General features: G+C 41.3%; 1 protein-coding gene and 1 pseudogene across 1 annotated transcript; both read left to right on the forward strand.

The window, feature by feature from the left end:
* Positions 1–633: 633 nt before the first annotated feature.
* On the forward strand, positions 634–5,932 carry LOC106612918 (uncharacterized). Its single transcript, XM_014214581.3, has 10 exons — positions 634–823; positions 1,113–1,297; positions 1,483–1,657; positions 2,081–2,176; positions 3,039–3,107; positions 3,361–3,387; positions 3,505–3,711; positions 3,846–3,893; positions 5,442–5,555; positions 5,744–5,932. Exons 1-10 carry the CDS (start codon positions 754–756, stop codon positions 5,797–5,799), a joined length of 1,047 nt encoding a protein of 348 aa, XP_014070056.1. The 5' UTR covers positions 634–753; the 3' UTR covers positions 5,800–5,932.
* A 5,529-nt stretch (positions 5,933–11,461) lies between these two features.
* LOC106612754 (putative ATP-dependent RNA helicase DHX40) lies at positions 11,462–17,934 on the forward strand (annotated as a pseudogene).
* The last annotated feature ends 340 nt before the right edge of the window (positions 17,935–18,274 follow it).

Below are 18,274 nucleotides of genomic sequence, written 5' to 3' on the forward strand. Positions count from 1 at the left end.
CAACCTCTACTTTCTTGTCAAAAGACATGTTAACATGAGGACTAGAATAAAAAAATACTTTCAACCAAATGTTCATCTACAGTACATATGCTTGTGTCTCACTCTTGACTATCAACCCACCCCACGCTGCATCCATCCAACAGACAGAGGCCTTGTTAGAGAGTGTGGTTCACCACTGCATATCACTGAAGGCCCCCTTCAACAGGAAGGTACTGTGGTCTTCTGAGTAAGAAGACCACATCTGTGCTACTGCTCAGAACTTTGTTCCATTGGCTGCAGCTACAAATAGTATTGGGGTGAATACAGTAAAATAAGCATTTATGAACCTAAATTAACTATGTGTCATGCACATAAACCAGGTTATTTTAGTGCATGAATATGTTTCATAGTTGTTTATAATCACAGAAAAAGCTGTCTACATGAACATAATCTAAGTACTTGAGATTGTTATAACATGTGAATAACATGTAATAACGTTGTTAAACATGTTATAACATATAAAATAAATCAATTACCAGTTAAAATGTAACACTATATTAAATGTTTTCAGATATGTATAAAATGAAATGGGAAGAATTGAAAGAGGCACAGCTGCTCAGACAGGAAGTGACCTAATCGATTGCCTCTGTGTCTGAACTTAGTTGCAGAGGCTTGCCATTTACCTTGCTCATATAGGAGCTACTGGATGTATGTGCCTGATACTTTCACTTAAATTTCTGATACCACTCACTACCATATATTAAAATACAGAAAATGTTTTTGGTCAAAACTGATGGCTGTTTTTTCTGGATAGTATTATGTTATACCTCTGTTGCTTCAATGGGTAAGTGCTTAAGATAATGATAATATAGATATAGCATTTTATGTAGAGATATGAGAGAATGCATGTAGAATAGGAGAGTAGAAATTGAAGAGAAGCTTCCTGTCGTGAATGTGTTGTGCATCAGGAAAATAATGGTGTAATTTTTCAAACCCTATTTTTAGCTTACAATAGAAAAATGTATGTATGCTGCAGAGAATTTAACATAAAATGCCTGTATATTTTAACCATTACATTGCAACGTTTTGTCTATGAGCCTGATAATCGTCCAAACCCAAAACTCCTCCTTTAGGTAACAAACATTGCCATGACTCCTGTAACACATCCATCCTCCAGGCTACACTGGGCTCTGTGGTGCTCTTGTCATGCAGCTTTGGGTCTACCTCTCTGGGCATCAGCCCTGGCCATGGATGGGTGGTGTGGAACCAGATCTCTGGTTCTGGTGCCAGCCTGGTCAACATCACATCCTCTGGGAAGGTTGTTGCCGCCTTCAGTTGTCTGCATAACATATACAATACTAGCCTTATTTTTTAGCTTTGAGACTTTAGCCTTGTAAAAGCATTTTTAACCTTATTTTTAATGTACAGCTTTGTAATTTCTGCATGTAATGAAAAGCGCTCTTCAAATAATATGTTCATAAAATATGAATGTATTATTATCAGGTGGACTTTCTAGACCCTAGGCAGGGCAGAGTGAAGGCTTTCCCCAATCAGGGAGGTCTGGGGAACTTCTCCATCAGCATCGATGCCCTTCAGGCCTCAGACTTGGGTTCCTACTGCTGTGAGCTACACAGTAATGACCAGTGTCATCGAGTGGAAGTTGAGGAACTTGATCAAGGTAACACTATGCTAGTATCTACAGTAGTATATTGTTCCAGTGGCTCAGTTGGTTGGAGAATGGTGCTTGTAACAATACCTGAGTTGTAGGTTTGATTTTTCTTGTGACCTCAACCAAATATTTGTATCAAGAGAAAGTCAGTTTATTGTTACATTAGAACAATAATCTCTTATACTGTTGTATTCGGAAATCTAGGACCCTTTCAAGTCACCAGTAATGAGTCAAAATAATTGGTGCAGGCTTCATACTGTGTATGCAAACTGCAGAGATGCACTCTGTATGCACAGCATGTGGTTGGTATTTCCTTACACAATCACTTTATGTAAAGGCCAACCTATTTCTGGTCGGGTTAGACCAGGCAGCCCTCTTGCTTAATGTTTCCTGTAAGGTACGTGTAAATAAACCACCTCTTCCTCTCTTCAGACAGAACAGATCTCCAAGTGTTGTTTTTCTGCGTCGGTGGTGTGGCCGTCCTCATAGTGCTCCTGAGTGTCTGTTTCTGCTGGGTGAAATGGACACGTGAGCACCTCTATGTTCCTCTTTCTGACTCCCTCAGTCTTACTTCTGTACTGGAATGATATTGATGAAGCAGCTAGCATGGCATACTGCATAGTATAGAGTACTCTACACTGAGTACATTGACAGTTATTCAGGCTAATTTGAATCCTCCTATGAGCATTAAGCAGCATCCTTTCTTTCTGATGTAACTGTTATGATGCTGATTGGGCAACTTTGCAAGCTGCTCTCATGTGTCACATGAATTGACGCTGAAGAGACGAAGCAGGTACGGGGAATCAAACATTTACTAAGGAACGGACATGGAAGGGGACAGGAACAGATTCAGCACAAGGGTAACAAAGACAAAACAATTACTGCATCAGCAGGGAACAGAGCAGGGGAACTGACAAATATAGGGGAGGTAATAAACAGGTGATGAGTGAGTCCAGTTGAGTCCAATATCGCTGATCCGTGTGACGAGGGAAGGCAGGTGTGCGTAATTGTTGATGGCAGGAGTGCGTGATGCAGGGCAGCCTGGCGCCCTCGAGCGCCAGGGGGGAAGAGCGGGAGCAGACGTGACACCATGTCAGTTATGTAGCTACATATCCTACTAAAAAGATGTACATTGCACAGTTTAAACAGGCCTACATGCATGTCTTAATGCCACCCAATATGTGGCATTAAGCGGTGGAACATTTCAAAGTAGCTTAATATGTTTGTGAAATGTGATGTACTTGTACTTTCAATGAAGACATAACGCCTGAAAAAATGATAATCTTATAGCAGTGCCTTTTCTTGTTTTATTACCTCTATGGCATTTGAGCACCCCTTTCAAATCTGATTGAAACATGAAATTAATGTAGAATTCTGTATAATATGACAGGATCCATTAAACCTCCTGAGGACGTTGCATGTTGTGATGATGTTGGGAGAGACGTGACACAGAAGAGAGGTAAAAAACGTACACACACACACACACACACACACACACACACACACACACACACACACACACACACACACACACACACACACACACACACACACACACACACACACACACACACACACACAGTCTTATAATGTCCATGTGGTTAAGTTTATGCAACATTACATAATTCTATATTTACCAAAACAAGACCACAGTACAAAGTCATGGTGCATTTACAGACTGATGCTCACATCTGTTTTTTGTCTTACTTTAGGAGCCGGCAATGAGCGACCTATCTATGGTACGTTTATTATTTTATATTTACCATTTTCATTCAATGGACTGGAATGGAATTTTAATGTTGTTTTCTTTTCTACATGGACCTAGTTTGAACTGTTCTCTTCCCTCCTTTCAACAGAAAACAATGAGCACAATCCAACCAGAATGCAGCATGAACCGACCAGAATTCAGCATAATCCAACCAGAATTCAGCAGGATCCAACCACAATTCAGTATGATCCAACCAGAATTCAGCATGAACCACCAAGAAACCAGCACGAACCAGTTACATACCAAAATAAACCAGTGAGAGATTTGAGTGAGAAAAGAAGAGGGTTTCATAGAGGTGAGCTACACTTTATGTAACAGTCACCATTCTATAATCATTTTCCCTTGTTCAATGATACCAATATTTTCATCCTGCTTGGTATTCATGTTGCATTCAGAAGTAACTGAACTTAATGGACTTTCCTTCCCCAGAACTCATGAGCAGATTGCGCCAATCAAGTCTCGGACAGCATTACTATGGTAAAGTCAGAGATTTTTATCCTCTCTAGGGCTAGGTGGGACGAAATCGTCCCACCTACTCAACAGCCAGTGGAATCCCGTGGCGCGATATTCAAATACCTTAGAAATGCTATTACTTCAATTTCTCAAACATATGACTATTTTACACCATTTTAAAGACAAGACTCTCGTTAATCTAACCACACTGTCCGATTTAAAAAAGGCTTTAAAACGAAAGCAAAACATTAGATTATGTCAGCAGAGTACCCAGCCAGAAATAATCAGACACCCATTTTTCAAGCTAGCATATAATGACACATAAACCCAAACCACAGCTAAATGCAGCACTAACCTTTGATGATCTTCATCAGATGACACTCCTAGGACATTATGTTATATACAATACATGCATGTTTTGTTCAATCAAGTTCATATTTATATCAAAAACCAGCTTTTTACATTAGCATGTGACGTTCAGAACTAGCATACCCACCGCAAACTTCCGGTGAATTTACTAAATTACTCACGATAAACGTTCACAAAAAACATAACAATTATTTTAAGAATTATAGATACAGAACTCCTTTATGCAATCGCTATGTCCGATTTTAAAATAGCTTTTCGGCAAAAGCACATTTTGCAATATTCTGAGTAGATAGCTCGCCATCACGGGCTAGCTATTTTGACACCCACCAAGTTTGGCACTCACCAAACTCAGATTTACTATAAGAAAAATTGGATTACCTTTGCTGTTCTTCGTCAGAATGCACTCCCAGGACTTCTACTTCAATAACAAATGTTGGTTTGGTTCAAAATAATCCATAGTTATGTTCAAATATCCTCTGTTTTGTTTGTGCGTTCAAGACACTATCCGAAGGGTAATGAAGGGTGACGCGCCCGGCGCGTATCGTGACAAAAAAATTCTAAATATTCCATTACCGTACTTCGAAGCATGTCAAACGCTGTTTAAAATCAATTTTTATGCGATTTTTCTCGTAAAAAAGCGATAATATTCTGACCGGGAAACCCTGTTTTCGTTCAAAGACTCAAAATCTAAAATGGACTCTTCACGTGCACGCGCCCCCCCGTCTCATTGTTCTCAGATCGACCACTTACCAAATGCGCTACTGTTTTTCAGCCATGGGCTGCAAAGTCATCATTCAACATTCTGGCGCCCTCTGAGAGCCTATGGGAGTCGTAGGAAGGGTCACGTTACAGCAGAGATCCTCAGTTTTCAATAAAGAGAGTGTAGAAGGCCAAGAAATGGTCATAGAGGGCACTTCCTGTACAGAATCTTCTCAGGTTTTTGCCTGCCATATGAGTTCTGATATACTCACAGACACCATTCAAACAGTTTTAGAAACTTTAGGGTGTTTTCTATCCAAATCAGACAATTATATGCATATTCTAGTTTCTGGGCAGTAGTAATAACCAGATTAAATCGGGTACGTTTTTTATCCGGCCGTGCAAATACTGCCCCCTACCCTAGAGAGGTTAATGAGCAATTTACAGTATTCGCTTGCAGTGATCCTTTTATGAATTACATTGACTTGTCGTGAACTCTGACAGCAAACCAAGCAGAGATCAATGAGCAAGCCAGAGCTCAGATCGACAACCACCAAAGAGCAAACGAGGCAGAGACCAACCAGGAGGGAAGATTCCAAATGGACAACCGCCAAAGAGGTATCCTACGCACTATGCTTTACAGTAACCTCTGATACAAATCAATATGCACTCTAGCATTTTGTTATCAATGCCTTGTCTCCTTTTCATTGCAGGAAGCTTTTTTTCTTCCTCACAACATACTGTATAATCATAATCGTTATAACTTATCTTACATTGAGACCTCTCTCTCTCGCACTCTCTCCCAGAATGTGAATATGAAAACCCAATCTACAACAAGAATACAAACCAAATCAACAAATGATGGGAATGACGAGTATACTGGGTCTCAACACCTTGGTCTCATTTTTGTTTGGGTTGTATTTCTTTTTTTATATAAAGTACATAACATTGTCTTGAAAGTGAAACAAATATGAAATAAAGTAAAATCAATTTTGCTTCAATGGTTTGAGATTCTTTCATGCACCAATGAATCATCAAATGTGAATCAGAAAGGCTCTAATCAATGCAATTAAACCTAACGACCCCCAGCTGTGTCACCCCACCAGTGGATGGTCACCCAGGCCCAATGTCCACTGTTTGCTGACCATCAGAGATGAAGAGATCATTTGTTATTGTTACTCGAATCTGCGCGGAGCGAGAGGGATATAATCCATACTTTGAACTGCACTTTAAATAGACATAAATGACACTGTGAGTAGTCATAATGGGTATATGTCTCTCTACGTTCCTAAAGAGCAATTCATCCATTTTCCATTTAACATTTATGTCCAAGGTAAGTAACTTATGTATTCAATCCTGATCAATCAAATGGTTTTGGCTAATTGATAATGTCCTGTGTATTCAAATTCACACAGATGAAAATGGTGGACACTACAGGGCAATAGATATTACTCTTCAGTGCCACTAGCTCGTGGGAGTGTAATGGACATCGTAGTAAGTGGACCAAAGCGCAGCGGGTTGAGTGCTCATTATATATTTATTTTGAACACTTAAGAAAACCAAAAACATATGACCGAACAGGACCACAGACTAACCACAGCTATGCAATCACAACTTCCCACAAAACCCAAACAAAACACACCCCTCTATATAGGACCTTCAATCAGAGGCAACGAGGAACAGCTGCCTCCAATTGAAGGCCAAATCAATAAACTAAACATAGAACTAAAAAGACTACACTAGAACATAGAAATACACTAACATAGAACATAGCCCCAAAACCCCGGAAAACACTAACCAAACACCCCTCTACATAAACACACACCCCGAACCACATAAAACAAATACCCCCCTGCCACGTCCTGACCAAACTAAAATAACAAATAATCCCTTTACTGGTCAGAACGTGACAGGGAGAGACAGACCGGTTCGTTGTCTTTTCTGTTCCCTATTATGGCTGTCTCGTCAAAAGACAAGTCGGCTAATTATTTCCGCTAATATTCCATCTCTTTCTTTTTTTGCTGTAGCACATAATGGCTGACGTTAACCTCGCTTGTATTCTAATGTGATATTGCCAGCTTGACAGTGGTCATCAAGGCTATGCTAGATGAGGGCCAAGTTGAGATCACCAAGAGAGTGCCTCTCATCTGTAAAATGCATCCTGTAAGGTAACAAAATATTTGCCTTAATGTTATATAATGCAAAAGTTGCATTGTGGAAAGAATGTATTCAGCAGCATTATAGTGTGAGATTATATCAGTTATCAGCAGTCTGTAAACATTCCCTTCAGAGGAAATCAACAAGGTTGACAATCAACCATTGAGAAGTTCTCCTGGGCACTGCGACAAGGACAAGGTTTCTCATCACCATCTTCCAGAATGCCACTTTCTCCCATCTGAACCTGGACACAGTCCAGATCCCCTCCAGCCACAGTTCAAAACCAGAGCTGACCTCTTTGTTACCTTTCGCTTTCCATTCACCTACTGTGGCACTCAATCACAGGTGTGTACCATATTGATGGTCTATTTCTCTATCAGATCTCTTTCCCTATCAGGTCAAATTGATTATTTTCCTTGGGCCTACTTTCAGATTGTTGATAAAAAAAATAATCTATCGGCCTATTCCACACTAGCGTAGGCTGATAATATTTTTGGTATCAAATTGTTCTGGCAATTCTCACAGAAAGTTAATTGGTAGGAAAATGTTTGACATGCCTTTTACATTTGTATTACACAAACAATTTCTTAGAAAATCATGATGAAAGTGGCAATTTTAGGCCCTTTACAGCCCTTTACATGCCTCCTGTAAGACCCTATGACCCTATTCTGGTGTCATCAAACTCCTTATAGTGTACTCTCAAATGTAGAGGATGTCTAGACAACATTTTTCACAGTCATTTATTCAACATTTAAAATATTAATATCCTCTTACAGGTACTTCCACACTCCCTGACAGGAACCGCCAGTGACTGTGTGCTCTTACATGTTTATTACCAAAACCAACAACTACAAGCCAATTGCAATTGTTCACAGACAATCAATCCCTATTGACTTCTTTTTCAATGGTAAACCACTGGGTTCAGGACTTCTTGTTTCCATTGTCAGGTGTCCCTACAGTGGTGCCAGCCACAGGACTGTGTTTCTGCCAGTGGTCCGCAGTAAGGGAGTTAAGTATCCATCACATCACAATTGGTTTGTGGTCAGGCCATTCTCCTTTGTGAAATTCCATGAGTTTACAAAGTCTGAGTGCCTGTTAACTCATATACAACTCAAATTGCATTGTGTGAAAATTATTAGATACTTTTCAGTAACTGGGCGGTATTCGTCACCACTTTCTGGGCACAGAGGCTTGAATGCTCCTGTTTACAGTGAAAATAATGAACTTATTGTGGACAAACACTTATGTCAGTCAATTAATAACACTATCCCCCAGGTATACTTTCATTATGATACAGAAGTCTGCAAAGGAACCAGCTGCTCAATGCCCTGTAACAGAATAATTTATCGTATGAGTGAAGTGTTTACAAAACAGCTTTGGAATAGGTCCATTCTCTGGATTAATGTCTTATCAATAAGTCCCATGTCTATTCTCCCTAGGGAGGAGGTGAATGGGAGTGCTGAGAGAACAGCAGAGGAAGAGTGATCTGTAGCACACCATTGTCTCTGGTGGACCTGTCATTCTTCGGGTGTAAATAATTTGGGACACAGTTACTCTTGTTTTATTTTATTGATGTATTTATGTTTGACTGATTTGTAGTGCTGGAGACTAGGGAGCTCCCCCCATGCTTCCAATGAGGTGCAGTCCATGGTTCTGAATCAAATCAAATCAAATGTATTTATAAAGCCCTTCTTACATAAGCTGATATCTCAAAGTGCTGTACAGAAACCCAGCCTAAAACCCCAAACAGCAAGCAATGCAGGTGTAGAAACACGGTGGCTAGGAAAAACTCCCTAGAAAGGCCAGAACCTAGGAAGAAACCTAGAGAGGAACCAGGCTATGAGGGGTGGTCAATCCTCTTCTGGCTGTGCCGGGTGGAGATTATAACAGAACATGGCCAAGATGTTGAAATGTTCATAGATGACCAGCAGGGTCAAATAATAATAATCACAGTGGTTGTTGATGGTGCAACAGGTCAGGACGTCAGGAGTAAATGTCAGTTGGCTTTTCTTAGCCGATCATTCAGAGTATCTCTACCGCTCCTGCTGTCTCTAGAGAGTTGAAAACAGCAGGTCTGGGACAGGTATCACATCCGGTGAACAGGTCAGGGTTCCATAGCCGCAGGCAGAACAGTTGAAACTGGAGCAGCAGCACGGCCAGGTGGACTGGGGACAGCAAGGAGTCATCAGGCCAGGTAGTCCTGAGGCATGGTCCTAGGGCTCAGGTCCTCCGAGAGAGGGAAAGAAAGAAAGAGAGAAAGAGAGCATATTTAAATTCACACAGGACACCAGATAAGACAGGAGAAATACTCCAGATATAACAGACTTACCCTACCCCCCGACACGTAAACTACTGCAGCATAAATACTGGAGGCTGAGACCGGAGGGGTAGGGAGACACTGTGGCCCCATCCGACGATATCCTCGGACAGGGCCAAACAGGCAGGATATAACCCCACCCTCTTTTCCAAAGCACAACCCCCTCACCACTAGAGGGATATCTTCAACCACCAACTTACCATCCTGAGACAAGTCCGAGCATAGCCTACAAAGATCTCTGCCACGGCACAACCCAAGGGGGGGCGCCAACCCAGACAGGAAGATCACATCAGTGACTCAACCCACTCAAGTGACTCACCCCTCCTAGGGACTTCATGGAAGAGCACCAGTAAGCCAGTGACTCAGCCCCTGAACAACTCTTATTTGCACATTTACTGTAATAAAAGACTGACAAAATTGGCTCATTGTAGCAATCGAACTCTTGTGTGTAACCTGTTTGGGATAGGGGGCAGTAGTATTTTCACATTCGGATGAAAAGCGTGCCCAGAGTAAACTGCCTGCTACTCGAGCCCAGAGTCAAATATTTGCATATTATTAGTAGATTTGGATAGAAAACACTCTGAAGTTTCTAAAACTGTTTGAATGATGTCTGTGAGTATAACATAACTCATATGGCAGGAAAATTCTATCAGGAAGTGGGAAATCTGAGGCTTGTAGTTTTTCAAGTGATTGCCTATCCAAACTACAGTGTCTGTGGGGTCATTTTGCACTTCCTAAGGCTTCCACTAGATGTCAACAGTCTTTAGAAACTTGTTTCATGCTTCTACTGTTACTGGGGAGAGAATAAGAGCCCATTCAATCAGTGGACTGCCTGAGACCAATGAGTTCTTTACTGCGCGGTCACGCAGGCGCGCCATTCCTTCTTTTTCCTCTGTAATGAATACGCTATTGTCCGGTTGGAATATTATCGAATATTTATGATTAGAAAGACCCTAAGGCTTGATTGTAAACATCGTTTGACATGTTTCTACGAACGGTAATGGAACTTTTTGACTTTTCGTCTCTGGTTTTGCGCTCGCGCATTTTGCCTTTGGATAGTGATCTGAACGGGCGAACAAAAGGAGGTATTTGGACATAAATATGGAGTTTATCGAACAAAACAAACATTTCTTGTGGAAGTGGGAGTCCTGGGAGTGCATTCCGACGAAGATCAGCAAAAGTAAGTGAAGATTTATAATACTATTTCTGAGTTTTGTTGACTCCAGAACTTGGCGGGTAACTGTATAGCTTGCTTTGATGGCTGAGCTCTGTACTCAGAATATTGAACAATGTGCTTTCGCCGTAAAGCTATTTTGAAATCTGACACAGCGGTTGCATTAAGGAGAAGTGTATCTATAATTCTTTCAATAACTGTTGTAAATTTTATCAACGTTTATGATGAGTATTTTTGTAAATTGATGTGCTCATTCACCGGAAGTTTTGGAGGCAATACATTATCTGAACATCACGCGCCAATGTAAAATTGGGTTTTTGGATATAAATATGAACTTTATTTAACAAAACATACATGTATTGTGTAACATTGAGTCCTGGGAGTGTCATCTGATGAAGATCGTCAAAGGTTAGTGATTCATTTTAGCTGTATTTCTGTTTTTTGTGATGCCTCTCCTTGCTTGGAAAATGGCTGTGTGGTTTTTCTTGTTGATGTCCTAACATAATCTAATGTTATGCTTTCGCCATAAAGCCTTTTTGAAATCGGACAATGTGGTTGGATTAACGAGAAGTTTATCTTTAAAATGGTGTAAAATAGTTGATTGTTTGAGAAATTTGAATTATGAGATTTTTGTTGTTTTGTATTTTGAGCCCCATTGGCTGTTGGCGAGGTGTCCCGCTGGCAGAACGGGGTTCCGCTAGCGGAATGTCTGTCCTCAACAGGTTTTAATGCAATTGTACATTTTGTCATGAATTATTTAATAGTCGAAAATTGTGCATAAAGGCAATACTTCTGCAGGGACTTTTCAGACATGGGGAGCGCCTTACAGTAAACGTCAGGGTATTTGGCCACGACAGGAACCAATGAAAACATAGAATGCATTGTATCCGGAAGTCGCTGTGTTTCAGCGTTTGCCGACAGAAACGTGTGTAACTTGGAATCTTTACGACCTAAAAGTTTGAATATTGTGGCGGAGAGTCAGACCTACAACTCTATATAAGTAAGCAGTTATGTGTTTACTCTTTGTTAGTGTATACGTGTAATATAAGTTATTGGAACCAGCTATTGTCATCATTCCCCTTCGCATAGTTTAACAACAATAGAGTCCATCATGTCGAAAAGGACGGAGTGGGATACATACCAAGGGAGATTCAGACGAATCAAAGAACATGCCGATATATCAACATAAGGCCAAACTTCAACAGGCTGTCAAAGACAATTCATTCTTGGTTATCACTGGCGAGACTGGCAGTGGGAAAACGACTCAACTTCCCCATGGGACCTGTGTACAGAATTCAAAATTGACCCCAAGCCTCTATACCCTTTATTATAGCATTCGTCTATGAGATACCCTTATAGAGAGGTCTGAAAGGTTTGGATAGGTGTAAACTTGTATTAATTATGTAGGATTTTGGAGTAATAGCAAGATTGGCATCACCCAGCCTCGGAGAGTAGCAGCCATCACTGTAGCCCAGAGGTAGAGAGGTTGGATATCAAGTGTGCTTCGATGACTGCACGACACAGGTGAAAGAGCTCCAAGACACCTGCCTACTGGATCAGTGTTTCCCAACGCTGGTCTTCGAGTCACCCAACAGTACACATTTTCATTGTAGTCCTGGACAAACACCTCATTCAACTTATTGAGGGCTTGATGATTAGTTGACAAGTTGAATCAGGTGTGCCTGTCCAGGGATACAATAAAATGTTTTACTGTTTGGGGTACTCAAGGACCAGGGTTGGGAAACACTGTACTAGACTGCTCAAAGTGATACTTCACATAAATTATTAGATACGCTTATGTGTTAGGCATCTTGAAAGTGTTCTATAGGTCTACGTATTGTCGCTGAAATGTAAAGGGAATTAGAGTATTGTGTATATCAGCAAATATGTGTCCCTGAAAGGAGATGTGTGTGTGTGTTGTCAGGACACACTGGTAAAGTACATGACAGACGGCTGTCTGCTGAGAGAGATACTGGCAGACCCTGTTCTGTCTCAGTACAGTGCGGTCATTTTGGATGAAGCCCATGAGAGGAGCCTTAACACGGTCAGTAGTAGAGGCAACTACTTCAAAACAGTAATCTGATTATATCCCCAACTCCATCCCTCAGTTATATACCAAAGCAAGTGGTGGGGCTGCTGGTTTGCTGAAAAACAAATCCCAGATTGTAAACAGTTGTGTAATATGTGTTTTACTTTAGGACATTTTGCTGGGTCTGTTGAAGCCGACCCTCTCCAGTCCGGATAAGGCCTCTAAGGGTCGCTCTGTCCCCCTGAAGGTGGTGGTAATGTCAGCCACCCTGGAGATAGACAAGCTCTCTGTGTTTCTGGGAGGCTGTCCTGTCTTCAGCATCCCTGGAAGAACCTTCCCTGTCACCTCCAAGTTTGACTGATACAGAGAGCTCTGTTTACGTTAAAGAGGTTGGGAGTGAGCTTGCTTTTACTGACATAGGCCAACTGTTAGTATGATGTATGATAATGAATAAATTCAGTGATTGTACCACCACAGGATTTAGCTCATTTAAACTCAGCTGGTGATGCGCAGGTTGGCTCATAACCCACAGTCCCGGTGGATATCTGCGGGGCGGATGGGTTTAGGTTCATTAAATATTGTGTGGCTGAAGGGCGGGCGGGTTGAATAAAGAGAAACAATACCTTAAAAAATCCATGAATGTATAATTATTGTGCAATTTATATAGTCTACATTTAGCCTAAAATAATGAAAGAAAAACCTATCTGGTATTAATGCATAAGTCTAAACGCTTAACTGTATGCATGCCAAATTGCCAACACAGCCAATCACCAAATAAGGCTTTTGCGAACTGGCAGAAAAGGTTTGGACACACCTACTCATTCAATAGTTTTTCTTTATTTTTACTATTTTCTACATTCATAGAATAATAGTGAAGACATCAAAACTATGAAATAACACATATGGCATCATGTAGTAACCAAAAAAGTGATAAACAAATCAAAATATATCTTATATTTGAGATTCTTCAAAGTAGCCACCATTTGCCTTGATGACAGCTTTCTACTCTTGGCATTCTCTCAACCAGCTTCATGAGGTGGTCAGCTGGAATGCATTTCAATTAACAGGTCTGCCTTGTTAAAAGTTAATTTGTGGAATTTCTTTCCTTCTTATTGCATTTGAGCCAATCAGTTGTGTTGTGACAAGCTAGGGTTGGTAAACAGAAGATAGCCCTATTTGGTAAAAGACCAAGCCCATATTATGGCAAGCTCAAATAAGAAAACAGAAACAACAGTCATCATTACTTTAAGACATGAAGGTCAGTCATTCCGGAAAATTATGAGAACTTTGAAAGTTTCTTCAAGTGCAGTCGCAAAAACCAGCAAGTGCTATGATGAAACTGGCTCTCATGAGGACTGCCACAGGAAAGGAAGACCCAGAGTTACCTCTGCTGCAGAGGATAAGCTCATCAGAGTTACCAGCCTAAGAAATCAGCAATTAACTGCACCTCAGATTACAGCCCAAATAAATGCTTCATAGAGTTCAAGTAACAGACACATCTCAAAATCAACTGTTCAGAGGAGACTGCGTGAATCAGGCCTTTGCGTTTGAATTGCTGCAAAGAAACCACTACTAAAGGACACCAATAAGAAGAAGAGACTTGCCTGGGACAAGAAACATGAGCAATGGACATTAGACCGGTGGAAATCTGTCCTTTGGTCTGATGAGTCCAAATTTGAGATTTTTGGTTCCAAAAGCCGTGAAGCATGTGTGGTTCCCACCGTGAAGCATGGAGGAGGAGTTGTGATGGAGTGGGGGTATTTTGCTGGTGACACTATGATTTATTTAGATTTCAAGGCACACTTAACCAGCATGGCTACCACAGAATTCCGCAGCGATGCGCCATACCATCTGGTTTGCGCTTGGTGGGACTATAATTTGTTTTTCAACAGGCTGTGTAAGGGCTATTTGACCAAGAAGGAGAGTGATGGAGGTCTGCATCAGATGACCTTGCCTCCACAATCACCCGACCTCAACTCAATTCAGATGGTTTGGGATGAGTTGGACCACAGAGTGAAGGAAAAACAGCCAACAAGTGCTCAGCATATGCGGGAACTCCTTCAAGACTGTTGGAAAAGCATTCCAGGTGAAGCTGGTTGAGAGAATGCCAAGAGTGTGCAAAGCTGTCATGAAGGCAAAGGATTGCAACTTTGATGAATCTCAAATATATTTAGATTTGTTTAACACTATTTTGGTTACTACATGATTCCATATATGTTATTTCATAGTTTTGATATCTTCAGTATTATTCTACAATGAAGAAAATAGTAAAAATAAAGAAAACCTTTGAATGAGTAGGTGTGTCCAAACTTTTCACTGGTACGGTATATTGTCTCTACTGTATGTATGGGGAAAAAATATGGGGGAAACTTTGAGTATGAACAAACCTCTTGTCTGTGACAGGTTATCAAGGTGGAATTGGATGTGCACACAAGTGAGATGGCTGGAGATATCCTTGTGTTTCTAACAGGTAAACCTAATGATAATCTCCAGAATATTAATGTACTGATTACAGGTTCATATTTTTTCCTTTTTATAACAGGGCAGTCTGAAATTGAGAAGGCCTGTGAACATGCTGTATGAGAAGGCTGAATTCATAGACTACCGTTACGATGTGCAGGACCGTGAAGTGGAGGGGCTGCTGATCCTGCCCCTGTACAGATCTATGCCCACTGGTAAGGTTTCCGGCACTGTCCGAGTACCCCTCACTGTGACATTCACATATAGAAAAACAGATGGAGTTCCCTTTTACACTTAAGTAGACACAGTTTAGCATGTCATTTGCTTGCTAAATCAAAAATATAAAGTAATGACATGACTGCATAGAGCTGTTTTTATCCATCACAGAATACAAGGCCTCAAATTTCATGACTGTAATTTGCTCACTGCAGGTATATTGTTGACAGTGGGTTAGTGAAGCAACTCAACCATAACTCAAGGGTTGGCATGGACATCCTCGAAGTGGTTCTGATTTCAAAGTAAGTCCCGGAAGTCTCTGTTTGTCTGCTTCCTTTTGTTTTGTTCCTAATGAACAGGACTGTGATGTTGTATGGTGTTGTAGGAGCGAGGCCCTGCAGAGAGCAGGCCGGGCAGGGAGAACCTGACGGTTGACAATACAATCCAACAAGTCATTTGAGGCCATGGTTGCTTGGTGTGTCCCTCTTAAGGTTCTCTTACCTGGACCATCCAGAGGAGAGGTTCATCCTAGAAGCATTGAAACGGCTTTACCAATGTGACGCCATCGACAGGTGAGAGATATAGACATACTGTATATCCGTGTACATCTGTCATTGCTTATAATAATCTCCACCAGATACATCTACAACCACATAGGGATACAAAATTCAGCTGTTTTCACCATCAATAACAGAGGGAACCTACCACATACAGTACTGGCAGTTCTTCATGACTATCACGACTCAATCTTTTTAATAGCTCTTGTTAGCTCTTATCAATATCCCCCTCCCCTGTGTGGTGTCTGTAGGAGAGATAAAGTAACCCAGCTGGGTGAGCTGATGGTAGAGTTCCTCCTGCCCCAGGGCTGACCCGGGCCCTGCTCCAGGCTGCCTCCCTGGGCTTTGAGGACCTCCTGTTGCCTGTAGCCGCCATGCTGTCTGTGGAGAACATTGTCATCAGACCAGGTGGACAATAACGGCATGAGGCCTCGGTTTAGCCAATGAAGATGTGGTTATGTCAGAAATACACATGTATACATCATGGCCTTTACCGTTTTATTCCACTGGATTTCAGTCAGACATAATCCCAAATCATAGTTCTAATCTAAATGTTTGGCATTTCTCTCTCTGCAGGCCATCCAGAGAAGCAGAAGGAGGCAGATCAGAAGCACAGGCAGTTGGGAGTGCAGACGGGCAGCTGTAATCACTTCACCATGTTGCTCAGTGTGTTTGAGAAGTGCAAGGCCAGGTATACAACCTTAACTCCTCTTAATGTATTTAATAAACTACATTATATTCACTGCATTCATGTTCATGGGTCTCCATCTAACGTGAGCTTGTTTTGCTACCTATTTGTTGTGATACCCCGTCAGCGTGATGTAAAGACAACTATATACACCGGAGGGCGCTTAAGTCAGCCTTCAGCGTGGAGACCCAGCTCAGAGAGATCCTTCTACGGATACAACAGGTCAGTTTGTTGTTTGTTTATTTACTTATCTTATTAGTTTTTGTGTAGCTAAAACTATGATGTGAAGCTCTGAGCGTGTATGTACAGATTTATAATCAGGGTATGTCGGTGTTTCCAAAAGAGAGATTTCCCTATGGAGAAGTTTGATGGTAATAAGAGTGAGCTGTTCAGGAGATATCTATGCACTGGTTACTTCACCAACGTGGCAAGAAGGTACGGCTTTTATCCCAGCAATATTAAAAAGTCAAGATAGATAACTGAAATGTTGTGGTTTTCTCTCAGGTCAGTTGGGAAGGTGTTTTGCACAATGTATGGGCACGGATCCATGGTTCACATTCATCCATCATCAACGGTAAAGACTTCCAGGACTATATTCTGATCAATTCAGAACAATCCCCAAAATGCATATTACACATCAATCCCCATCTCTCCTGCATGTTAACCTGACTCCCCCTCCCCCATAGCTCTTTGACCAGCTGGACTGGTGATCTTCCATGATTCCTAAGCTCCATGAGGTGGATGTGTATGAGCTGAGCAGCGTGGCCAGAGAGGAGGTGGCCAAGTGGGAGACAAGGAAGCAGCTAAAAGGCAAACAGGTGTTTGATGGGCTCTGGTGATGAGCATGAATTTACTGGTATAGAAAGAATTGTATACCATTTGTATCTGTAGCTGCTCTTTTATTATATACAGCACAGGTCTCATAAAGAAATGTCTAATGGGGGCAAAGGTTTTTTAAATGGAAAACGTAATTGAGTATTCCTATTGGACAAGATAAGTTACTGTAGAGCCTTTTCTGATCAAGCCAGGCCCCAAGGTGATTTGTATGCTTTGTATGCTTGTTTTGTTCTTGACAATCTAATAGTCATTATGTGTGTTTGGTTTATTCCAGAGGTGTCTGCTGAAGACGCATTCAAGAAACTGTAGAAATGGAACGATGAAAGCTCAGTGAGCGATGCCCATGCTCGCTACCTACAGAAAAAAACAGCAGCGGCAACAAGGCAAAGCACTGTGAGGGGGGAGGACATTGGACACTTATCCTCAGGGGAAGAAGGACTCCGTTATTGGACTGACCAGGACAGAAGAATCTCCACTCAGGAGTTAAAAGTCTGTCTGTTATAATAAACTGCACAGGCAGTGTTCAAAACAATGTTTTCCAACACAGGAGTCTGAGAGTTGAGGGTCAAACGTTGTCCTTTGTAGCTCAGTTTGTAAAGCATGGTGCTTGTAACGCTAGGGTAGTGGGTTCAATTCCTGGGACCACTGATGTGGAAAATGTATGTATGCATGACTGTAAGTCACTTTGGATAAAACTGTCTGCTAAATATTATATTTAAATATACATTAATAATGGACTAGGTGCAGATAATGAATCCCAGTCATATCAAATGTACTGCAGATGTTTTATGCTATGTTATCTTTTAGTGGTATATTTCTTTTTTAGTTTCATACCAATCAACGTTTTTGTCATGAGAGTACATTTTCCCAGTGGAGGGCCTCCATTCTCGTCTGGTTCTGGG

Source organism: Salmo salar, chromosome 09, assembly GCF_965601325.2.
Source record: "Salmo salar chromosome 09, fSalSal1, whole genome shotgun sequence".
Classification (NCBI taxonomy): Eukaryota; Metazoa; Chordata; class Actinopteri; order Salmoniformes; family Salmonidae; genus Salmo; species Salmo salar.

Coding starts and splice junctions, on each gene's coding strand:
- LOC106612918 (XM_014214581.3), top strand. CDS start 754: ATGTTTTTGGTCAAAACTGATGGCTGTTTTTTCTGGATAGTATTATGT. Junction 824..1,112: donor TACCTCTGTTGCTTCAATGG/GTAAGTGCTTAA, acceptor CTCCTCCTTTAG/GTAACAAACATTGCCATGAC. Junction 3,388..3,504: donor CAATGAGCGACCTATCTATG/GTACGTTTATTA, acceptor TCCTTTCAACAG/AAAACAATGAGCACAATCCA.